At 40.2% G+C, this 26794-nt stretch overlaps 1 protein-coding gene across 1 annotated transcript in view; it reads right to left on the bottom strand.

Moving 5' to 3' along the window:
- The window catches only part of PELI2 (pellino E3 ubiquitin protein ligase family member 2), a 64859-nt gene that overhangs the window by 6050 nt on the left and 32015 nt on the right, over window positions 1-26794 (bottom strand). The window contains exon 3 of the mRNA XM_033063313.1: window positions 4720-4821. Coding sequence (XP_032919204.1) covers window positions 4720-4821 — 102 coding nt within the window. The remainder of the gene's footprint in view (window positions 1-4719; window positions 4822-26794) is intronic.

Raw genomic sequence — 26794 nt, 5'->3', positions numbered from 1 at the left:
TCTACTGAATTTTTGTATGGCAAGATCCAACCAGAGATTAACCTGCATTTCCACATTTGTCCTAGGCAGAAATACATCACAGACATGGAATGACAAATTTTTGCTCACCCCAAGTGATATTCATGCTTGCTTGAAATAAATCAGCACAGTTGATCTGTTTGATAAAGAGTACTGTCACCAAAACCAGTATTATCACCTTGCTATTTCCTCATCCAACCACAGCAAATTACCTGCCACTACATTCTGCCAGTTAAGAAAATGCTGCCTTGGACTGACAAGATTTATTCACATTTTCCAGTTCCAAATATATTTGCCATGAAAATAAAGGACTTTAGACCCAGAACTAGGTTATTTTGCTATGTCATAACAAAGAGCTACCCACCTTCACATTTTCAGGATTTGTAATCACAGAAAGGAGAGTTTTCAGAAAAAACCCACCCTATGATGAAATTTATTCCTAATCATGGACATGCATGACTAACAGAACTGAAAAACTTTCTTGAGTTGAGCAGAAATGAAACATTTCTTTTCAGTAGACAGAAAGTTTTTCTATCTTGTCAGTTAAAAATTTTAATTCTAAATCTGGAAACATCTGGGACAGAAAACTTCATGACTGCATTGATGGAAGGATCTGACTGGCAGACAGTGAGGCTTTATCAATATTTCTACAGGCAAATTAGTGTTACACCAACTCTGAGCTTAACTGGGGAAGTGGAGCTGAGGAACAAGAAGTGGAACAGAATATTAATTTTACAGACATCTTGTGATCAAACAGAATTAGGAATACTTATCCATGAAACTACCTGCAGTATCAGGTATCTACATTGATATTAAATAGCCTCCTCACTAAACATGATCTCATTGTCTCCCAAGAAGTTCCACTCTGCTCAGATCTTACTCTTTAAAGCCCCCTATGGGGAGCCATGTATGGTTCCATCATTAACAAACAGCTCTGCAAACTAAACCTGCTTTAGAGAAACACTGTTCAAGAGCCAAGGAAATTATCATTATCAACACCTAAGCCTTGTAACAACTGGATTGACAGAAACAGTGCAGGGATCTCTCCTGTACTTCTCTCCTGCTTCAAGCTCTGCTTTGCAGGGTTTCACTCTAACACATGTCAAAATTTGTGACACATCCAGTTACTGTCTCCTGTATCACAGGACTCAGCACAAGCAGAAAATGGGATGAGCTCCCTGCACAGGAAATACTCAACAAGGCCTAATCAAAAGTTTACATTTCAATTTCTCACAGCAAGTGTCTACTAGAATACCCAGGAGACAGAGTTTAGAAACTATTTAATATGGGATATTCCTGATTTATGTAACTTGACAACTTGAAGCTAAATCTTACAAAGTAATATTCTTCTTCCTTTTACAGTATTATTTCTTCCAGGTTTCTATTTCCCATCCAAAGCAATTCCTGCTAAGAGTCAGCACTGAGCAGCAGCAGCAGGAACCTCATGAATAACTTCTGGCTATTCTCTATTTGTACATGGAGTCCCTTGAAGGATAATCAATAACAAATATGAAATTAATTTGTTCATAACAAGTTTCTGCCTCTTACAGCCTCTGAAATAGATCATTCTCTCAAAGCTTTTAGATGCAATTAGAGAAAAATCTGCCTCATTTTTCCTTAAAGGATGACAAAGCACACGAGTGTGTGCTCCCAGTCTTTCTTACATCACACTAATCACTCACCATTAAATTCAAATTTGTTTGGATATAACCATTAAGATCTATAAACAATGCATGTGTGTGGTTTTTTAAATCTCAAGAATGATATGTAGTACTTTATATAAACACTTATCTCATTTGTGCCACAGGTATGTCTATGCAAAATCAAATATTTTAAATATTTGGTTTTCTTTCCTTTTCCAGCTGAGAAAGCTTTCTACAGAACCAGTCTCATGTACTGTGCTACTTTTCAGCATTTGAATTTATTTGAAGAAGTAGCCTTCAAAATCTGCCAGTTTTCTCAAGCTCTGTATTAAATCAAGAATTGGGGTTTGAGATTACCTGAAAAGCAAGTGCCTGAGGAATAAATGAAAAACTTGATGCTATCAACATCCACCTCCAAAACTTTTAACTCATCTGTCACTACAGAACTGAGTCCATTATTCAGAGCTGCTCTTTACACACTTCATTACTCATTTCTCTCCCCTTTTCCTCCACAGCACAGAAGACTTTCCTCTTCTAGCAATTTCAGGCTGCATTTTGGGATCCTTCTTGTTAACTGTGTCATGATTTTCCCTAAGTTACTTCCAACAAGAAGCCATAAATGTGCCAGGTGCTGCAGAGGCAGCCAGTGTTGTGTCCTCTGCAGGTGATTGTTAAAAGCTGTGAGAGGCAGGCAGTCCCTGGGTTTGCTGTCAGTAAAACACTGCTCCTGACAAGGCAAAGCCTGCCAGCACAGAATTTAACAGCTGCAGGATCTTGGGCTTCAACAGAATTTCACTCTGGTGAGAGTGAGAATTGGATTCTGCATCTTCTGAAGGGCTGTTCTTCAGAAAAAAAAAATAAAAAATCAATATTCTGTATTGACTGTACCTGCTTCTTGTATAAACCTGTAGTTATTTAGAGCAGGAGCTGCACAATTTGGTTCTTTGTAGTGGCATGAACAGGTATAATCAACCCATTCTCACCCCATCAAACCATGAAGGAACAGGTTCAACTTCACCTAATGCATCATCAACAGAATGGTTAAACTGAAGAAAATCTTCATTTCTAGCAGCAGGTGGATCCTGGAGCATATAGAGGCTGGGAAATGCCAGAGGAACAGATTTGTGCATTCTTTTTGTAATTAAATGAAGAAATCTGACCTGGATGTCACCAGGACAAAGGTGCATAGCAGCATTTGCACAGAGATTTCATAATACAGTTACATTTAAAACACCCAAAAAACAAAACTACAAACAACACAGCAGAGCTCAAGAAGCACAGTGGGAATAAAGAACAAAAAGCCAAGTGATTTGCCCAGGGTAATACATGTCAGCTGCAGCCAAAGTGGGGCCTCAAGGCTCAGGATAATCCTGTGGTCCAGGAATTATCCTTCCCTTTTCAACTTCCACATCCTACACAAGTCAGGAACACACATTTGAAAAGAAAACATCAAACTCCAAGGATTGTCTGACCAACAATGAAAATCTGCTCTGTGGTTCAACAGACATGAATTTTGTCATCGTGTACCACAGGGCTGCACTAAACATCCTCAAGTAACTTTTCTCCAACAGATTCATGAGAACAATTAAAATCTAATGGCTCTTATAAATAATGAAAACTCTTCAACTGCTCTGGCATTGCTTCAGTGGGGAATTACTGCCACAGTCCTCCAGACCACTCCTGTTTCCATTCTCCCCAGCCATCAGCACTGCAGACCAATGCATGGAATGCAACCCTCAGGAAACAGCCAGAGAGCAGAAACCTGAACCAGGACACAGCACTCGAGGTCACACTGAGATCAAGTCACAGCATCAAGACTCAAATGGTGTCTTTTCCCCTCCAAAAAAGCTGTACCCACCACTAGGACATTATACAGTAGATGTCTATACAGTATGCCCAGAAAAAGCAGCTGTTCTGCAACTCTAATTTTTTTACTGTACACAAGAAGGGGGAAAAAATCCAGCTTTCAAAAAAGGCTTTTTAAAATTTATATACAGGAAAAAGTTTTACTGCAGCTACTCAAGAGCTAAACAAGCATCACACAGTAACCCCAGTGGATGGGTTACATTTTTCTGTCACTAGTCAACACAGAAAAACCTATTTCAGTTCACCCTGGCTGTTCCATCCTTCATTCTGCAGCAAATGAATAAGACTGGGTTTTAATCAATTCCTATTTGGAGCTAATAGTTTCAGTCACACTGGGAAAATTTAATATGGAGCAAAACAGGGAAGTCAAGAGAAGAAATGACATCTCCAAAGAGTTATTTCCTCTCTGTCAACAGCACTCAACTGCTGACCCTTCTAAATATGAAAGGCTGAATAAAGAGGGATAACAATTCCTGGTGAGATGCTCTAATTAGAGGTCAAAGATAACAAGAACCTGACCAGTGCAGAATGAAAAAGATTGTTTGGCATGTTTGGTTCCCCAAGTTTGAAGTCTGAATTCGCATAGAATTTCTGCTCTCTTATTATACATAAAAATAACCACAGCACAAGAAAATCACTCAGGTTACCAGAATGTTAAATGATGCAGAAAAACACAAATGCAGACAGGGGACACTGAGCATGTGTTGGACAATAGGTGGGAGCTTAGAGAAACTCAGCCCAGTCCCCTACAGCACCTGAGTGATGTGCACACCCCTCAGGAACAGTTTATTTATCACTGCTTTGTCTCCCCTACTGCCCAGCTCCATTTACCTTCCTCCTTCCCATCCCAGTCCCACTCCTCCCACTTCCTCTTTACTCCAGCTCTGGGATGAACTGGAGGGTGGTGGGTGTGATTCTGGGCTCACTCATGAATCCAAACAGAGCACACATTTCTCTCCAGTACTGTTTAGCAGAGCACAGTTGCAGGAGTAAGTCAGTAAGAATATTAACAGATGCTGGTGTGGGTTTGCAAAGAGCAGAATAATGCAAAATTTCCAAGTGCTCCCATATTAATGCAGCTGGGTCAGACTGTGGAAATCCCACAGGTCACAGAGAAAACTCAGAGGATCACACAGAACTGGGGTTACTCATGTTGCTTTAAAAAAAAAATCCAAGTATTTCAGAGCCTTACCTGAAACATGTCTGTATCTTTATCATGAATATATTCCACTATAACAGTCTGGCTTCTGGACAATGTGAAAGAGATACTGTGGTGACCTTTTGCGCTGATTGCCTGGTGGATTAAAAAAAAGATGTCTATTACACACAAAAATATTGTAATCAAATTTATTTTGCTACACAAACACCTTTGCTATGATCAGGAAATGCAGTGTATCATAACATGTTATTACAAGGTTGGGTAAACACATACAACAGCATTTCTTTTGTTTGTTTTTAATGGAAAACTCCAAGCTTCATTTGTTTGTTTCCGGTTCAGAAGCACCCAATACTTACCATTTTTACAGTTTGGACTCCAAACACCTTTTTTCCTCTGAAATGACATTCAATTCCTAACCCCTGTGGCAATTTGCACCCTAGCAAACACCTGGGAGTCGAGGGAGTTTTGGCTTGTTTGTTTTTGAAGTAAGTGAGCAATAGAACTGATTTCCAGTTCTAAAGCCAGGACTTCAGAGTAAGCAAATTTCTGGTTATATCAGAAAGACCCCAGCAATTTTACATAACTGGTGACAAAATCCAAACACTTCCAGTGTGGTTTTCCCCATTAAAGGGTACTTAGTACCTGGCAAAGTAGACTGTAGACTGGTGTCTATAGATATAGATTTAGCATCAAAGATTAAATAGGATTTCAGTATTTAAAAGAAGACAAGAGGAAGAAGAAAAGAAGAAGGGGACAGCTCCTGTTTTCTGCTTTATCTCCCCAAGATTGAGGGAAATGAGCTGAGAAACTGAATCTATTGGCTAACAGGGAAATATATGTAAATATAAAGGTCCATATAACCACACACAATTCTGGAAGGTAATGACTGTTACTGCTCAGAAAACACTTTGCAGACACTTAAGCAATGAATTAATAGTCTAATTAAGGTTTCCTCCAGTTTTCAGTTAGGAGGATAATTTTCTCCAAGTGGTTCTCTCACTTCTTCCATTTCTTTGTTCTGCTTTTCACCTAAAGAATTCACAGATAGGGTTGATTAAACTAAACAACTAAATATATTCTACTCATCTGCCTGCCATCTCTCACAAAAGCCTAAATTATGCCAAAGCTCCATCAATTATTGAACAAATCATTAAAAATCCTTCTGAATGCTGGAGGTATTAAAAACATCTATGTGCATACTAAAAGCCTACTAAGGGTTAGCATGACTATTTGACACAGAATTATTGAAAACACATAATGGAAGAATTGTTTTTTTGCAAACCTCATGCATTTTCAACCAGCCAATGCTTTTACAACAAGCCTCCTGCTGGAAGCTCCAGCACCTGGTCTAGTGGAAAATGTCTTGGCCAATGGCAGAGGGGTGGAACTGGATCATCTTTAAGGTCCCTTCCCACCAAAACATTCTATGATTAGACAAAGGGACCTTTTCCAGTACTTCTTTTCTGCAGTAAAGCTTTTAACAAAACTTTAAGACAAAGTCTAGGAATTGTAACAGCTAAAAAGTTATAAACACACTTGGTAATCAGTAATAGCTATATTCTGAATTCCTCAGATTATTTACAGTGTTTTGTAATAGTCACTACAATGGCACACAGTTGCAAGAACAAATGGCACCAAGATCAGTTTAGATTAAGTCACTAACACTCTGTGACCTGCCAGGACACTGAGCTGTGGTCTCAAAACTTTTTCCTCTGTGCCTGTTTGTCAACGTAGGAAGGGATCTGAAACCCTGGGGAGGTCTCTCGTGCTCCTAGGATATAAAAGAAATAAAGTGATAAACAGGAGACCCTTACACTTAAAGCTCTATGCTTAATATAGCACTAATTAATTCATACTCTTAATATCAGATATCACCATTTTCACCAGCAGAAAGCAATAGCTTTCATACACAAGATTTCACTCATTTCCATAAAACTCTGTTGGAGCTGGAATACAGCAGAGGACAGATTGTAAATGTGACAGTCCTGACTGCAGCACCCAGGAAAAACTCCCAGGCAGAGATGGGAGCCCCAAGCTCATGCTGGTGTCAGGAAAACTTCTGGATTATACATGGAGGCTTTGGTGAGAACCCAGCATGAAAGTTTTAAGGTCTGCTGCAAAATGCACAGAGGGAAACACAAGGATTTCCTGAATTACTGAGTGAGGTCGTGCCCCACGCCTACAGAGCTCAGGGCTTAGATATATTAATAATACTGACCAGGGTCAGTGTGTCCTCTGAAATTCCAGGGTAGGACATAATCTTCTTTTCTGTGTGTGCTCCTTTCCCCTCCCAACTTTTCTTCCCCATCTACTTCCCCTCCTCTTTGTTTTCCATTATTTATACCTAGTTATTTTCAGTGAAGAAATGCTACATTTAATTTCCTGGAATTGTGTAATCAGTTTTGGAGAAAGCCAAGGACATTGTGAGAAATGTTTCAACTTGTATGCTTTCACAGCCTGCTCAGCACCAACAATTCCTCTAATTCAGACACTTCACTGGTATTTTAAGTGCTGGTCTCAAAGCAATTGGCCACTTCCAAGTTGAAAAAGAAAAAAAAAAGTGACAAGTAACAGTATTTTAGGAACTGTACAAAACAGTGGAAGTTAAGACTCCTAATAAAACACTACTGTGAGTGGAATACAGACACAGGCAAAATCATGAAAGATTTTGACTGCTTGAGGAAATATAGAACCACACTACTACAAGTCCCAAGAGAGTCTGGAGATTGATTGCACAAATCTGGTTTTTCTGCAACCAAAACGGTGAGTTTGCCCTTTTTACTGGTTTTAGCATTCAAATTCCCAGACTGGTTTTCTGTCAGCAGGATTCCCTCCTCCAAACCCCCTGATGCTATCACATAATTGCCCTGGTGTAACAACTGAAATCGTGAGAAAAGCCCTGACTCCCACAAGAATTACAGCAGCTTCACAAGTTCTAGCAGAAAAATTCAGAGTTTTAGGCTGGACAAAAGTCTGCAGAAAACAGGACAAGAAGAACAAGAAAGAACCCAGCACTAAACTCTACCTCTGTCTCTTCACCTTCTCTCCAAGGCTGCCAAGATCCACCAGAACAATACTGGGTACTTTCAAAGCTTTTTCTTAGAATCCACTAAGTGGATTTCTTAGAATCATTTTTAGTGGAATTGCAGAATCATTTTAGTCTTAAAACACCTCTAAGATCATTAAAGCCAATCATAATTCCCAGGGTTGTGGTTTCACCTGAAGTAGTCATGGAAGGGAAATCTTCCTTCAGGCACTTTTAGCATTTTTGGGCTCCTTTATTCTTCCCTACACTTACCTTGAGGAGTTTGTTCCTATTTTTCAGGTACTTAAAAGTTTAATGAAAAAACACAAGTGGGGTGAATTCAGCTGCCTACACAACAGTTGGTTTTACACATTTCACTTTTTTAAGGTGCTCAGTTCAAGTAACTCCCTTTGGAAGAAACAGAGAGCAAAGTGAAGATGAACTGACCAAAACCCTGTAGGAACAGGGGGAACAGAGCAGCAAGAGATTTTTCCAGAATAATTCCACTGCTAGTGATTATGTCCATGGTGAGGCTGAGGGATTTTTAAAAGTCCAAATGCCCAACAGAAGCAGTAAGGGAAGCCTGAGTGCCATATTCTACGTGGCATGAAGGGACAGATGTGCCCAGCACTTTTCCAAGCCAGAGTTTGTGTTTGCACAGCAATCCATCCATCTCCTTGGGGTTTCCCAAAGGGAGGCTCCAAGCCCCACTGTGTGCTGAGCCTGCTCCAAAGGTGAGCAGGAACATTCCTCCTTATTGCTCCAGACAAACCCCACAGCTCCCCAACACCACCTCAAGATTTTGGATCCAAACTGCCTGATTTTAACAGACACTGAAAGGAAAAGGCCCATGACCTCACAATAATATGGCCCAAGCAAATGTTCCTTTTTTTTAATTATTTTTCATTTTTCAACTTTGCTAGTAGCTCAGGTTTCCAGTTCTATCCTTCCTGCTGGCTGGAATTTCACTTGGCCTTGGCTTTTCCCCTGCCTCCTTCCACACACTTTTTCATTCTTGCTCCTTTCTCTCCGTTTTGAGAACAAAACCTCGTTCCAGCACTTTGCCCTCGCAATCAAAGCAGCAGCTAAAGGCTATGACTTACAAATCTGTCAGGTCTCAGAGGAGCCAAGATCAAATAGAGATCAAACAGAGTCTGCTTTCCCAGCAGCAACACTGCAACTCTGCCAGCCCCTGGAGTATCTCAGTCCATCTGAATTCTTTGCTGGAAAGGTGGATGCTATCAGTTTTATCATCATTTCAAGAAGTGAGAAAATAGAATTCCCTCACCCCATGTAAAGTCACCTCGTGGATAAAGGGAATATGGATATATAAGGGTTGTATTTAAAATCAGTGTTTCTTCTCTTTCAGCAGAGATACAGAAAAAGGAGGGGACAAAAGGACTTAAATCTTCAACAGATTATCCAGAAACATGTCTTTAGTCAGGATTTCCACCTTTTTCTCCTCCTGTACCTGTGCTCAGGCAGATGTTCCCTGTCCTGGTATGGCACAGCAGAGCCCTGCACACTGACAGTGCTGCTCCTTCCCCTCAGTCACCTCCAGCCCCAGAGTTCAAGAACAGGTCAGGAGTTCACAGCACGATTACATCAACTTAACACTATTAAGTCAAACCTTCCGTGTCAGGAGCGTGTCAATGAACTACAGAAGCACATCCCAAAATTCTCAGAGCCTTTAGGCTGCTGCTTGCAAAGCCTGCAGGGAACAAGTCTAATCCACTTCCAGAAATAGAGATTTTATTGCTTCCTCCTGGCTTGCAAACCATGCTGCCAAGGAATGGAAAAAAATAAATATCTGTATTTCAAAATTTAAAATTCCCTTGTGCCAGGTGAGCCCTCAAAGATGGCAAGAGGGATTTAATGTTATTATGGTCACCAACTCTTGTGCACTATAGCAGAAATAAAAGCTAAAATCCATTAAGAAAGAGGCAGATGTCTCACAGGAAGGGCTGCTTCATAAGAATAGGAGTTTTAGTTTAGTTAATTAGGTTGGATTAGGACAATAAAATGATTTATGGGAACACTTTAGTTTTCTTTGTTGGTAGAGTCGAGCTGACCGACACCACAGTGACGTGTTTAAAATTAATGACAGCAGAGCCTTCATGAGTTAAATGCTTTCAGACTTGGCTGCCAGCCTTCCATTGCTTTTATAAAAAGAGAACACAAGAAACACTCAGGGATGTCAGACAAAAGATCTTGCAACTTAAAAGGAAGCTTTAGCCAGCAAGGAAGGAAGCCTTCAAAAGCAAAGAACACATCCCATTTCCACTGGATTTTTGGACAGATTGAGTGCCAGAGCCAGCAGACTCTGAGTTATCGTAAGAAAAACGTAACAAAAGCTCATAACCATGAGCCACTGATATTTTACCCACATCAGAAAAGTAAGTCCAACACTTGGGAAGTTTCCCAGCAAATTAAGACAAATGCCAATGCATAGAACATTAGCTAAAGACTGTTTGCAATTTTACTCTGTCTCAAACCTAACAGTAATTGCCAAGAATTACTGCTTCTCTAACACAGCATTTCAATAAATTTACACTGACCTCTGCCCACTGACACAGCTATTATATATATACTGTAATTTTCCTATAGCCTTCTGCAAAGAAAGACACATCATTATGGAAACCTTAAGGGTTTCATGTGCCTGTAAGAGAGGCTGAAATATCTGCATCAACCAGAACCATGGCCCAGCTCTTTTAACTCTGCATCCCCTTCCTGCACAGCTCCATACAAGCCCATTCTTCCAGGGTTTTCCCTTTCCTTATAAACATTGCAACTGCAACAACATCTACACAATCATTTTTGAAATACCGATGTTAACACCTTGTCTGTCTCTAATACTTCAGCTGTCAATATTCTCTTGACAACTAAATGAGTGTCAGGAAATGGTCAAAAAAAGGACCAAGAGCCAGTAACTGCATGTAGGGAAAGAAATGTGCCACCATCAAGAAATTAAATTTTTGTCACTTTGAAATGACCTGTGTGTGGCACTGTCTGCAATCCCTGTCACAATGAACCAGCTGAAGCATGCAAATAGCAGGTCACCCACCCCACTTCAATTTACTGAGAGCACATCACCCCCAAAACTCAAGGCTCAGTGACTACACAGAAACAAAGCCAGCACGGCGTGGTTTATTTACACTTCACGTTTTTATGGCTTTTGAAGCACTCCCAGGTTTGCTGTGCACCCTTTCCTGAGGGTTGGAGGGGGCAGCAGGGACAGCACATTTGTCTCAAGCACATGTCAAAGCCATCTGCTCCAAGTGCACATATGGGGTTGTGTGCTGTCACTAGAGCACTTCACCATTTATCAACTCAACAGGCAGATGTTAAACCATTTTCTCCATTTGCTGAATCTGTGTTGTTTTAGACAACCAGCCAATACCACACACAGCACCCTCTCTAGAGAGGCAGCATCCAAACATGCATTCCTTAATTCTCTGCTTGGGTACTGCAGCAAGGAAGGAGGCAGAAAGGTGCAAGTTTTCCTAGATAAGCTACTGGAAAGCTGTATCAGGGCTGATAAGACACTTGGTTATGCTCTGCTTTTCAGAAGAATGTACAGTAGGCTACTCCTCAAACAAAAGGGAGTATTCAAAACATCTTCAAAATGCACAGAGGGTGTTGGTGAAACTGCACAGATTGAAGTTAGAGGCCCAGACCATCATTTTTGCCAGCACTGACCAGAGTTTCACCCCATTCCCAGGACTCCTGACCAGCTCTACAAGCCCAGCTGTTCCCTTTCACCAGTAAAAGCAGTTCAAAGTAGACAGCAGTTTATGCCAACACATCAGCTTTGACACACTAGCTCAGGAGTTGCTTTGTACATCAACTACTTTTGGTGGTTGTGAACCAACACTCTACAGAACCCACCTATCAATCATTTTCTGCCTTTATCTCACCTTTCCACTTTTCTAGCCCTTAAGATCTTTCCTCTCTCCATTTTCTTCTGTCCATGTTCAGTAACATTATATTACAAGCAATCCTTCATCCATCACTGAAATAATCTGTTTTTCCTCCTTCAGTCAGTTTGCTGAATTTCCTCCTCCAAACAGACCAGAGACAGTTCAGAGGCACCACACAAAGCTGCAGCACTGTCAGATACATCAACTACCCAAAGCATAAACCATCCTTCCCAAAATGCAGAATGCTCCTCTGGACACATTAGTGCCTGCACATTGCTGTGACACTTTCTGTCACAGCTGCTCTGCAGCTGCCTGCTGGGAACCTTTATTGGAGAACATTTCACCTGCTTTGGAGCCTCAGGAGAAATTTCAGTTTATCACTGTCCTATGCAGAGATTCATCTGTTTGGTAGGAGACCTGCAGTGCTGTTGTATCAGACTGTCACGTGTGCATTTTTTAAAAAAAAAATTTGCAGTCAACAATAACTTATCCACACTTTTTAAAAAAAAGTCCCACTACTTATTTACTTCAGCAGGGATTCTCTTTCCATGGTCTTAACTGATCACTACAGACTATATGGGGACTCCCCACTGTATTACAGATTAGATTTCCATATTCCAATATGGATTACTATCAAATTATTAAAATAACTTTGAGACTTTTCCTCATGTGACTTTCTGAAAAGCAAAACTTCTGACCCCAAAACCCCTGGCATTAATTTCTTAAGAGTAGGATTTCTCTAGGAAGACTACAAGCCTATAGATTCAAACATGAAGGCATAAACATGATTTTGTCACTGCAGCTGGATCACATCCCCAAAACTCTTGACACACCCACAAAAATATCAGTAATTAGAGAAGGATGCAACAGTGTTTGTAACTGAACATTCTGGTGCCAACAGTCTACAATTCATTTATACACATCAAGAACAAAAGCAGCAGATGCCTGGCTACACTCTGTATTTGGGTATGCCAAGCACACAAAATAGCCACAAATTAGAATCCTTAACTAAAAGCCAGACAAAAAAAAAATATAGTGATAAAATCCCCTCAAGGGCTTCTATCAATACACAGCCTGAAAGATTTGCACACTCGGCTCATCAGCAGTGAATGCTTCTGTGAATCAAAGCCCCCCTGAGCACCAAGCTGTGCCTGCCTGCCAAGGGAGAGCACAGAATAACACCAGGACAGGCTGCAGATCATTCCACAGCTCCCAGAAAACATCAACTGCAGCTCACACAAGTCTCTTGTACATTAAGACAGCCAAAGACTCTCCAGACAGTTACCTTAACAGACCTGTTAAGCAGCTGCACAAAACTCTCTCAAGAGGGGGAAAAATAAAGCAAATTCTTCTTGCCAGAAAGCCATTCAGTGCTTCTAGAAAGCAGTTACATTTTATAGAGCCCATCAAGGGACAGAAGCTGCTTTCTAGAAATCACACTGTGGGATATTGTGACAGAAGGCACTCTGACAGAACAAACCCAAAAGTAATCAGCTTCTTTCTTACTGGTCTGGGATTGCTACATGAACTGCACACTGGGTTTTGGGGCAGTTTCCTCCGTGGAGACTTTCAATAATAAAAAATATCCTATAGAATAGTTTAACTAGTGCTTGAACCAAGTTAGGTAAACTTGACAGCAGCTCTTGGCAAAAGTATGTCACACCCACGTTTCAAACAGAGCACCTTACTGAAAGGGATTTCTGGGGGCAAAAGGTAAATCTGCAGGATCTGTCTCCTGCCAGGATGAAAGGGATGATCTGACCTCTCAGTTCACCAACACAAGTTAATAGCCCATATCCTGCACGTGGAAAAGATCATGTGGGGTTTCTTTAGCCCTACAAGTGCACAGTGAACACAGTATTTGCAATCTTTCCAGTTCTCATTTATACACATTACCAAGCATCTTCCTGGGCAAAGTTCAGAGCTTACTCACATTCCTCACACACAACTTAGTATATTTAAAAACACACACACTGAACTGTGTTTAACTGAGCCACTCAAGTGATTTAAGTCAACAAGATAATACATTAAACAGCAGTCAGAATTAAATCCTCATTTACGTGCTGCACGGGAGTTGAAAAATCAACTTGCTAACAAGTGGGGAGCAAGGAGCTTTCCTCTCCACATGTGCAGCTGCCAAGCTCATTCCAAAACATAAGTGACTGTAAACCCCTCTGGTGCTGTCTCTGAATCTGTGCAAAACTGAAAACAAGGCTGGTCACGATTCCCAAACCTTTCTAAATTATCCAAGGGAGGGAAAAAATAAAAAAGGCATCTCAGCAGCCAAGAGGTGTCACAGCTTTGGGACAATGTAGGACCCTCCAACCTTGCAAATTGAGAAAGACAGTGAGAAAGTAAATCTCATCCTCATCACTCACCAGAAATACAATGAAGTGCTTACAGAATTTAGGATTCCTTTATCCCACAATGTTTTGTTCCTGAGTGTTACTCCAGGATTTTAGTGTCCCAGGTTCACAAAACACAAACAGCACTACAGGGAGGTTGAGCTGAAAGCCACACATTTAACTTCAGCATCTTTGTGCATTTATTAAACTTCAGTGTGGAATAAGGGAATGGGGGAAATCTCAGTAACAACAGCACAAAAGAACTGGCTGAGAGCACTTGAGCCAAAATACAGGTCATGTCTGCCACTGAACAGCTCTGATATCAGTGAGGAGCCAAAGAGAACTTTTACATCAGTCCAACACAAACAACATCCCTGCTGTAAATGTGCCACATCCTCAGCCCCCATGCCCAGAGCAGAGGGCTCTGCCCCACGGTTTATAAAACCATGGAATTGTTTAGTTACATTTCAAACCCCAGGGTGTGAAAGGGCGAGCACAGGGCAATTAAGAGGCAGCAAAATTCAAATCTGTAGACGGGAGTCTGACAGAGCAGCCACATCTGCTTGGCTCCCATCAGATAAAGACCACCACAGCCCATTACTATTCCGAGCTGGTAGCAAAATCCCTCCCTTTACAGCTTTGGAATGGAATAAATTTAGCTTACTCTAGATTGTACTGAAGGATATTCTGCAGCCCAATTCCCAATGTTCAGAGAAAGTAATTAGAGGATTAGTCGCCTCTACTGCTCTCCGCTCCTGTTATTTTCATTGTGTTCTCAAATTCGAATCTTCTGTCATTTTTCAGGAAGATTGATACAGGCAGAGGAGAGGAAGGGAAATTTATTTCCCTAAAATTTAAATCTATCATGCCAGCTTAAAAATTCAAGCCACAAAGATTCGTTTTAAAATTTATGATCCTGGAATTTGGGTTTAGCAGGCTGTACCAGATGCATCCACATCAGGAAATTACCACTTATCTTCTCTGCAGTTTATTAAAATTTAAAGCAAGCTTTACAGGCAACTTGCTTTCTATTCATATGTAATGTCAGATAAGAGAACAGCTCATCAGAAGCTCTGCACTTCACACAACATGATTTTACCACTGATATGACCTGCTTTGCCCCTCTCCAAAACAGGTTGGCTCAGACAGAAGCCAGGCACAACTCCATCCCATATTAACATTTTCTTTTTTTCCAGAATACCTTTAGTAATAAGGCCCAATTTCTCTGAACACACACAAAGATTATAATACTGAAATTTATATTTTTATATTTTTATTTTAAAAATAAAGAGGTAGAGCACAAGACTAGACTTAGTGGCATATCCCATAATTTTTCTCTTCTATTTCTATTAAAAATACAATTTCCCCAGTGGTAGGTGGGATTTGGGGCTTTATATTGAATGAAACAAACACTGAGTAACCATCTTTAATAAAGACACAATGCACTTAGCAGGCCCACAGTGTAAAAGCACAGTTTTAATTAGGGTTATAGAATATCCAGTGTTTCCTAGGATAAAGCAGCCCACATTTATGTGGAGAACAGGTTTATGAAATTACATACAGAAAAAGCATTTCAAGGACTTTTTTTTTTCCCCACAGCATGCCTGGGTAGAAGTTCTTTACATAAAAATTAATTGTGTTTCCCATTATTAACTGATTTAAAGCATGGTTTAAATTTGGTGTCTTAAACTACTTGATTTCTTAAATCAGTTGTTTAAACTAGGTCTTAACAAGGAGAAAAATCTTTGCTGTGCTGATTCTTCTCCTGGCAGAGCTTTGACTCCCAATCTCATGACAGTGAAGGGAATTTAACACAGAGAACTATCAGGCTGCCCATAATAAAGATGATAAATGTGTTCAATATTACTGCTTAATTTAAGGAAAATTCATGAATTTACACACACGTTTCTGAGAGCTTTAAGAGCAGTACTTGACATGTTTCAAACCACTATCCCCAATTTTACAGCTTTACTGGGAGCAGGACTTGGAACAGCCATTACACATTTCACACACAGCTCAAGAGATCACTGCTTACTCACCCATCATTTTTATGCTGGAGATAAGAAAAAAGTTTCCCTTCTGCAATCCTCTGCCAAAAACCTCATTTTGACTTCTCAGAGAGCTGCCCCATAAATCCCAGAATCATCTAAATCATTTCCACTGTCCCTTTCCTCTGCACCAACCTTCATCTCCAGACTCACCTGCCCTTAACATTCTCTTGATTAAATGTCTAATGAGAGCTGTTACATGATTTGGAAAACATTTATACTTAAATATAAAATTAAATCCACTGAAATCACATGCTTTGGGTGCAGTGTTAGTCACATTCCTGTGCACTTCTGGATTATTGGATGGTATCCAGAGGAAGCCCCAAGACTGCAACTGGCAGTGAACTCAGATGTGGGTGAGTGAATTAAGCAGCAGCTCCAGTGATTCCTTGGAGCAAACACTGCCTGCAAATAAATTATCAAATCATCTCATGCAGGCTGCAGAAAAATCATGAGTAGTCTTTTTTTTTTTTTTTAAATAAACAGCAGTGGCTGTGAAGATCAAATTGCAGGAACTCTGCCACCACTCTGCTGAGCTAAGAAAGCAATTTAAAAATAGTAACCGTGGGAATCTGCACTGAAATCAATTGATTCTTTCACAAGGTATGAACTGTAAAGCTACAAAACCCAGCAGGAAGCCTAATTAAAGACAACAGATGAAAATGGCAATCCAGATCAAATGCCAGATTAAAAAAAATAATTAAGAGCTTACATATTTTTAGAGCAAATATAATAAATGGAAACCCAAAAAGATAATCTCTTCAAAGTCAATATAAATGAAGAGTATATTTAAATTCACATTTAATATAATTATAATAGAAAAAAAAAAACTTACCCATTTTTCTAACAACCACCCAGCAAGCTGGTACAGATTCACTGATCCTTAAAAACAAGAACTTAATAGCACAGCAATGCTGAGGAAATGCAGACCATAGAGTGCAATGCCAACACAAAAATTCTTTTTAGGTACAAACTGTACACAAATAGTTGGCTTTACTTAAAGAATTCCCTTCAGAAAACTGCAGCAAAACCTCTCTTGGGCTCTATAAACATTGAAGGAAAAGTTGGAGTGTCTCAAAAACTGAATGCACTCCCCACTGCAGCATGACTTCCAACTACCTCTGTCTCAGTGTACCTTGCCCTATCAAAATATTCATTTTTGCACTGACCCTCCAATGTTTTATTAAATCCCTGGAATAATGGCATGTATTCTTTAACAAGCAAGGTAATATGTAGAAAATATTTCAGACCTAAAAGATGTTTTATTCAGCTACATTAACCCATCCCGTTCTCTCAACCTCTGCTATTATTATTAATACAGCTATTACATGTAATAGGTAATTCAGAACACCTTTTATCACAGTATCTCTTTTTGACCTTTTCATTTCTGTACATGGCAATTGATGTAAAATTATTTCCACTCAAATTTGCCCTCTGACTGTTAAATCAGGTCAGAGGGTGTGGATAACAGGGATTTTAAATGATGGCATAGAAATCATAAACCAAAATTTGTGGTTGATTATAAACTACATTTTACACTTAATACAGTATCATTCCAAATTTACAATTCCCCAGACAAAATATGAACTCGAGTTTGATGCCTTTTGGTATTGGATTTTGTTGTTGAGCCTCTGTAAGAGGAGCAAATAATCCCTTAAATCTCCCATCTGCTTTGCCTAATGAAGCACCAGGAACAAAAGGCCCCAAGAGCTGCGAGGGTTTCCCTGCATCCATCAAGGCTCAGCCTCTCACCCCTTCCCTGGTGTCTCTGCAGCTACAAATCACACATGGGCTGCAAAGATGGGATCTTCCTTTCATCTTCCCACACTAATGCTTCCCAGGTTGGTTTTTCCCCACATTATGGACACAGAGACTTTGCTCTCACTACAGGCATCATCATTTTCTACACCTTAAAAAAAAAAAAAAAAAAAGCAGCTCTATTTTGGCATTTACTCACAAACAGCCCTAATTTGTTTTTACAACAGCCATTACCCTCCTATTCCACACACTGCACACAGTGACTACAACATCACACAGGAACATTTCCCATCATTTTCAAAACCCTGCAGTTACTGGAATACAACTCACCCTCCACCCAGACCCTAAAGACAGTCAACACCTGCTTCAGAATAAACAAATGCTTTTCCATACTTAATATTTTCTCTAAAATTATAATTTAGATTTTTAAACAGAATTACTTAGGTTAAATTTTCCCCATACCAGCTATTTTCCAAAGTCATCCTGTTGTCCCCCATATTGGTTTAAGTGCATCACATTTGCCTAAAATATGTCAATCTGCTTCATTCATCTATGAAGTGCAAAATATACTGAATTAAAAGCAAACCAGATTTATTCTAAGAAATCAGTTTTCATACAGCAGCATGTGAAAACTCCCAGGCACTTGCTGGAGCTCACAATCCAATTGGTGAGGCACTTTCTGCCAGGGTTTCCTGGGTAGCTGTGGTGAGTAACTCGTGGAATAGCTCATTTAAGCTGCCAGTTTTCATTTGCTGCTGTACCAGGCAGAGTCTCTCCATTCCCTCCTTCAAATCAATTTTGCTACTCCTGTTTGAATCCTCTCCAGTATTTCAGAATCCTTCTGAACACTTGACAGCAGATCTGTATTGGGAAATGCAGCCTCCTCAACCCAGACTATTCAATTCCACAATTCCCTGCTCATCCCAGACCAGAAATCCATTATATTTTTACCAGAAATCCATTACATTTCTACCAAAACTCTCATTTCCAAGGCACAGTCTCTGCTGCAATAGCTATAGGCCTCAGTGAAATCCCCCAAATATTTTACTTTGCCAGCATTTTGGTTATAGTTAATTATAACTAGAATGGTTTTTTTTAAAAATTGTATCACCAAGCCATCCAGACAACTTCATGCAGCTGTTTTATTTACCCTTCTGCCACTTGAACTACTACCAATTTTGTCAAATGAAACTTATGGGATTTTCTTTGCTGTTTTTCAAAGGTTTTCTTTCACATGATGCATTTAATGCTGGAAATTGCTTACTACTATGGAATCCCATTAGTAACCAGCTCAGGAATTTCAATTTCTCAAATAATTTGCTGGGGTTTAAATTAATTAATAGCCAGCTGATACCAGTGAAGATAATACCACTTAAAGCTCTTTCCATTTCTCTCTTTTTGACTTTTCATACCAGTGTTCAGTGGTGCCATATTCCCCATCCTGCACATGGATCTGTTCCCTCCTTATCCCTTCCCAGCTCTCAGCAGACCATTAAAGCTCTTCAGGAATTCCCCACTGTTCTCACTGCAGCAATCAATTACCAAGCCAGCAGGTGCTCTCTCCTTCTCTCTTTAGCCACTTAGGATCCTTGGGAACACCCTCATTTAGACAATGGTATTTCTAGGAAGTCCTCAATAAACCAGGATTCACCTTATTGCCCTGCAGTGAACAGACAGCTGTTCTGCTGTTTTCCCCAAATACAGGGGGAAAAAAAAAAGGTGTGTGCAGAGGGATGAAAAGGCAGCAGGGAGGTGCTGTGCAAGCTTTGCCATGCCCACCTTCCTTGGGAAAGGCACAGCCAGGCTGTCCCCTGCTCCCAGCAAACTCAGAGAAAGCCTCCTTACAGAAAAGGGATCCAATCCAACCCAAATGGATGAGGAACTGATGAACATAAATCATTTAGAATTCCTCATTCCTCTTCACTGCATCCTCATACACTTTCTCAAGGTGTTTTTTATTCTATCAACATCTCGTTTACACTCAGCAAGTCACAGAAATGTCAGATTCCTCACATTATTATGTAGGCAAGCGAGGAATTCTTGGGACTAGAACCTGCTAAATGAGTTTCTCCAATTTGCTGCTCACCACACTCACCACAGACTGCTCACCTGGGTTCACTCTACCTTGTCTGAAACTCCAATCCATCTTCCATTGAAATGCAAAAATAATACACAACACCAGAACATTTGATTCTCATTGCTCTTGGTACATTTTCCCCCCCTCCTTGCTGAAGGCATCTGAGAAAGCCAGAAATCACATCCTGCCAAATCTATATATTGACATACTCTCTTTTAAGTACAATATTTTGAATAGACCTCTCTACATTACCACAATTGCTAAAAATAAATATTGAACAATAGCTAAAGCTCACTTTCCAGGCACAGAGCATTGTGAATTGCAGGTAGCTACTTAAGTACATTCTTTTCAAAATATTACAGACATTCCCTTAACAAGGAGTTATAAATGCATGAATAAGCTATTCAGTTCCCCTGACTTGCACTCAAATGCTGGCAAAAAAAAGAACTATGTCCTACTAAAATATATAAGCAAAGAAAAAGCATTTATTTATTTAAAAAAGTAGTTAAAGGTTCTTGAAACAACAGGTGTGCAGCAGAATTTTCTGCAGTGGAAAGTTTTTGTGTCTGTAACCAAATGTATTCTCATTAGTTTTTTGCTGCCACTCAAACCTCAGTTTTGATAGCTAAAATTGTCAAATTAAAGGAGGTTTAAGTGTTATGAAAAGACAGAGCACTACCTGAAGAAGGAAAGGTTCCAATGCAGTGTAACTAACAGTCTGGAGGGTCTGAAGTATTTAGTACTCGCCCTCAGGGTTGGATCAGCAAATCTGAAATTCCAGGAAAGCCTTAAAGCCACACTAGTCCATCATGAGATTGTTGTTAGAGTGTGAGGCTTTAAGAGTCAGAGCATTATGTGCCTGTCAAATTGCATGAAGCAGTATTAGAAGGAGAGCAGTTTGAAGCCACTTTGGGCTGGAAATGTCCTGTCTGTGGCTGCTAGCAGTGCAGGAGCTGATGCAGCACAACTGTCCATACTTCTGCCACATCACTATCAAACAAGTCTGCTTCAATAACACAAGCTCTGGCTGAACTCTCTCCTGTTACTACAACAACAGCAAGGAAAAAAAAATAATAAAAAAACCAGTTAAATGTTCCATCAGCAGGGATGAAGCACTGCACACACACAGAAAATAATAATTTGTTGTGTCTGTTGAATCCTGAACTTCACCTTGCTGGGACACGGCAGCAGGGAGAGAGGAGCAGCTGTAATGAAGCCCCTCGGGAGTACAAAGAAGAGATAATTGCAGCTTTGTCTCACTGCACATCAACCTGACTAACTTCTGTTAGGAAGTTCAAACACCATTCTACAAATTAATTCAAGATTTTTATTTTTAGTGGAAAACAAAAAACCCACACAGCACTTATGGGGAAGGCATTCAGAAAAGAGCAACGCGCTGGAGTTGCAAGAACAAAATGCAAACATTTTGGGAAAAAAAAAAAAAGCTGAGTTGTTACTATGAGGCTTCTCCAGTGTAAATACTCCAGGAAAAATGAGCTGAAATTCTGTTCTGACCTGGAAAAATTCATTTTATTTGTGACACTGGGAGATGACACATCAGTGTTGTGGCACCAGACACACAGATCCATGACTGACACTCTCTGCTCACACTGGCTTCCAAGGAAAATAATAGTTTTGAGGAAACACAGCTATGAAAGAACAGCATGTATCCATTTTTCCTTTCAGCAGCAAAAGGCCTCAGTACCAAGGAAAATACCAAGGCAGTAGAAGAGTTTCAAGTGTAACGTGTAATTTTTAGTGCTTGTCTGTGCATCTCACTTAGCAAAGTGAGCAAAGTACTGATTTTCAGTAAAGCTGAAAGAGGTGATCTAGTGTAACTAACACTGTAATTACAGAATCATGTTTCTTAGGCCAGGATTCCCCTTCACAGAAATGTGAAAAAACAGCAGTACAACAAAATCCTATCATTTCCTGCTTTACAAAGCTAAGATCTGTTTATTCATGAAAATTCAAACTAGGAGTCAGGGAAGATTTTAGGATTTAAGCCAGAACCATCAGGGCTCTGAACTACTTTCATGAACACAGGCATTCAAAACAAATGATGAAGAGATGAATTTGTAGTTCTACATTTTTAGATTATTAAAAATCTTTTCTGGATCTAATATTATATCCTGTCAATACATCCCCTCCATTCTGTTGGTGCAAAGCTGCAATTTGTGTTCAGAGACCAGCAAAGAAACTCACTATGGTAAAAACAAGGTTCTCATTTTGCCAGCTCAAGAAATAAAAATCAAAATATTACCACCATGGAGTGACAGACCAACACAGTGCAAGTGTGATTGTTATGAATGAAAACTAAGACACAGCAAATCTCACAATTCCTGAGCACACAAGATTGTTTTTCCTTGATGTGTATTCCAGCAGGAGCAAGGCTCTACACCAGTAGTGAGTGCTAAGCACAGTGGATACATGTTTTATATATTAAATGCAAAATGAGAAGGAAAATTCTCTTTTAAAGCCCCATGAGTACAGTTTTAACATTTTTCTTTCCAAAAAGAAAATGTTCAGCAATGTTTTCCTAAAAAGCTCAAAGGCAACTCACTGATAGGCCAACCAGAAAAAGCAAAAATCAACATCTAGGCTCCTGGTGTCCCTCATTTCCCAGGGACAAAAAGCAAAGGAGAGGAGCAGCACAGGACAGGTCAGTGGCAGGAGACAGGAAAGGAGAGGTTTGATGGGAAGGAAAACAATAGCAGGACTTCAACCCAGGCTTACAAACCAATTCATGAAATCAATTCCTTCTTTACACTCTAGAACTGCATCTATAAGATGCACAGGGGAAGAAGACAAAGCACAAGCTTCTGCATCAGTTTATTTCCACATCAGATGTCATCCTCTGGTAAAGAGTTCATACTGTATCTCCTTCCACAACTAGATCACAGCCAGATTCTGTAAATCAATTATCAAAGAGCTCAAATCAACCCCTTCAACCCCAATTTTTGATGCTTTAAAATCCTGGTAAAGTTAGAATTAAGTGCCAGCCCAAGAATTTTGGAGCACCACATCAGAGAGTCTCACTGTTTACAGAGCCAACCAACCCATCAGCCACTTGACAAGGAGACACAACCTGCCTCAGACAGGTACTAATCTCAGTTTCTGCCAAAAGCACTTTAATATAACCACAACCCTTATTTTTCAAGGCAAGATGTTTTCTTCCAATGTAGAGCAAAACATACCCTTGGTATAAGAAACTATTAATAGAGAACTAGTACAGCAAGGCACAATCAAAAATTAAATTAATACAGTACTGATGATGCCAAAACATTCAGCACATTCTTGGCCTTTTTACTTTGCAGGCAATCTCTTGCTGTTGACAAAGTTATCTCAGTGAATCCCAAAAGTGAATCTTATTCCTCTTCAAGTCTCCATGAGCTTGCATGAAAAAGAATTCAATCATCATACTGGCTATAGTTAGCAGGCATTAAATAAATAGATTTAAAAGCTTCATGAGAAAGAATTATAATTGTAAATTACATTCCCCGCCCCCAAAAGTTTCAATGTTTTAATACTGCTCATCCATTTCAGTAATAGGAGGAACATGGTATCTAGATCAATGCATAAACAAACAAAAAAAGAAAAAATAAAGCAAGCACATATACAGCAAACCATGTGGCAAATAAATGTGCAAGCTTTTACCAGACTGGAGACTGAGTACATAATATTTGAATGAGAAGGATTTCTGTTTTAAGGAAAATCTACTTTTTCTCTTCACTGTTCTCCAAATACACATTGATACACAACAGGAAAAAAAAAGTTATATAAGTGATAAAGAAGAGACATCATGTACCTGTAACAAGTGTCCTAAGTGCTCTCTCCTTCCTGTTAATCAAGCCTGAGAAACACAAGGCTGAGATAATCTTGGAACACTGGACAGGCTGATTAGATACACAGATTATATCTGATTTATGAACTTTTACTGGTGCTAACAACACATTTCACAAGTAGGCAAGTGAAAGCTGGGAAAAGACAGCCTATGCACCATTTATGCACAATTAACAAATTATTCTGCATATGACATTTCCTTGAAGACAGCTTCCTTGACTTCAAAACAAAGAGCACCCAAATCTTGGCAGGAGTTCAGAAAATGACTCTGCAGACACTCAAGGTTTTGGCAGAAAAATGACTGAAGGACAATGGATTACATGAGGCTCCCAAGCTGTCAAACATCCCATGGACACAAACTGGCTACAGTTCCTTCTGCAGTGACCTTCAGCCAGGGTTGAATCAGCAACTCAGATACCAAAATTGGTATGACCTTGTGGACACATCGACTCACTGGAGCCTTGACCACATTCCCTGTGCTCCAAACCAGCATGTGCTGCTCAGCTGAGCCACCCCTGAGCCTCCAAATTGCACAGCCAAGCCTTCAGCATCCTCCACTCAGAGCAAATGTTCCACCACAGGCTCCAGTCTCAGCCCCCAGGACTCTGACACTGCTTTCTCCAGATGTGAGTGCTGCTGGCACAGCTGGGCTGCAACAGGATTGTGTCCACTGCTGGACCTTGCATTAGGTAAAACCCCACAATGCTCAAAGTGCCTAATTCAGAACAAATCCAGGCAGGACTGCTACCCCTGAGCTGGGAGCAAGGCTCTTTGGGTATCAGAAATCATCCAATTCACATTACTGTTCCACCACCAATGCTGCAGCAAAGCATTACCTGGTAAAACAACACTGGAACAAAATGGATTACAGCTCCATGGAAAGTCCAACATCCATTTGTTGAGGTAACTATCACCTTTCAGCCTTTGCACAGCCCCAATCCAACCTGAGACAGAACTATCAGTTGTGAAATTTCAAAGTTTTCTCCGTTTCACAGATCTGTCTGAAGCCATCAAAGCCTTTCACTGAGGAAGGTGCCTCCACACTCCTGTTTCAAAGTGGTTTGGTGTTTTTAAGGCTAAATGAGGTAACACTGCCACCAAGTAAAAATCAATTACTACTTCAGCCTGGGAAAACCTCAGTGCATTCACAGTGCCACACTGTATGATGGTGTTCTCCCTTCTCATGCTGTATCTGGTATGCACATACAGATTTTCATTCACCATTATGGTTCAATTTTAATCAGAGGATTTCTACACAGAATCTCTCAGCAGAGAAAAATCAGAGCCTTACCTCTACATTTAGCAAGTACATCTTCATCTGAAGATGAAAAAAGGTTCCTCAGAAAGAGCCTTGTTTTTATATTTTTATTTTTATATATGTATCACATAATGGCACAGTGATGCTTTCAACCCCAGCAATATTTGCTACTACACTGCAAAGATACCAAGAGACAACATTAAATAACCAAGGTATTTTTAACCAAGGAAATGGAGTTGGAGAGTGAGTTTCCAGTAACAGGCAAGATCATAACACAGGGATATTTTAAGACATTCAGCACAGGCTGTCTCTCCAACAAAACTGCAAACATTTTGTTTTGACTTCTGCAGTTTATTTATTACACTCAAGTAGCAACAGAGTCAATCTCTGTGACAAAACACCAAACAAAGATTTGAGAAAGCTCTGAGGAGGAGGAGGAATGGGTTAGGGAGAACACTTGATGTGCTTTTACAAGTTTTGCAATCCAGCTTTGCAAGGCCAGCTTTTCTTTGGGAACAAACTGGGAGCAGCTGCCCATGCTGAAGCAAGGTCAGCTTTGTCCCTCCCTGCCTCCCACCTGGACCACCAAGGCACTGCCTCGTTCCTGACCTTCAGCAGTGGAAGATTCTTTGGTGGGCTGAACAACAGACAGAGGTGTGGGAAAACAAATGCTAATGTTGAGATGACAGGGAAGAGGAAAAACTTGTGCATGTTTGACTTTGTAGCCTGTTGTCCAAAGTTTATAATGGTAAATGCCTTCACAGGAAGGCTACAAGTCAAAGTAATCCACAAAGCCTCCCCAGAATTTTTCAGGCTCCCTCCCAGTTTTTGTGCATTTCCTCTCACTGTCCTATTCAACATTCCCTCCAAACCTTTGTAGAAAATTCAAAACTAGTAGGTCTGTGTATATAAAGTGCAGTGCCTCAAAGTTGCAAACTACAGAAACCAGCCCATAACTGCTGAAGGGTTTTTTGATCATTCACACAATTTTATTTGCATTTATGCAGTACAGAAGTTTTGCTTTAGTACGACTCAAACTCTAAAAGACTCAAGCACAACAAAAGCACCTCTCCCTCACCTTATCTGAACCATATGATCTCTTGAATTACCTCTTCTGGAATTCTGGACTCATTCAGCTGAAATAAAGCCTCAGCAACAGCACTGTTAATAAGAGCACTGTCTGGGGAAGGGAACAGAAGCTCTGATCCTCAGAGGCTGTAACTCCCTACCCAAAGAACAGCTTCCACACAATTTCCCAAAGAGCTGCAGAACAAGCAAGCTGACAGGTTCAGAAATTCCCTGGTCATCCAGGCTGTAAATGTGTGTGCTCTGGTCCACAAAGTCCTGATTTTCAGAGGTCTGATACTACAAAACAAAACTTTTCTTCAGTTAAACTTCTCTGGGATTTGAGGTCAGCAATAAATCCCAGAAATCTGCATTGCTGTAGTGCAAGTGTAAAATGTGGTTTATCTCACCAGGGAAGTTCCATATTCTTCTCAGATTCCCCTGCTCAAGAACACCCCAACCAATGCTGAACAGAAAAGTTTTAGACACAAGAGTTATCCAAGTTGCAAACTGGGAGTGCTTTGTCATCTAAGCCTCAAATGAATTGTGAAGTCTGGGAGAATAAATAGATTTGTGCAGCTACAGACCCTGGAACCAGAGTTTCTTTGGCCACATGAGCTTCATGAAAGAAAATTAAATACACAGAAATCAAACCTGTACTTGCTTCCCCTTTTCTTATCCTGGGTTAGGGCAAAAGAGAAAGAAAAGTGTCGCTCAGTATCTCAAACTTATAAAACAGGAGAGATTGCCAGGAAAATCTCTGGGACCA

This window comes from Catharus ustulatus, chromosome 6 (assembly GCF_009819885.2).
Source record: "Catharus ustulatus isolate bCatUst1 chromosome 6, bCatUst1.pri.v2, whole genome shotgun sequence".
NCBI classification, from domain to species: Eukaryota; Metazoa; Chordata; class Aves; order Passeriformes; family Turdidae; genus Catharus; species Catharus ustulatus.
This window is presented reverse-complemented; position numbering and strand designations above follow the sequence as displayed.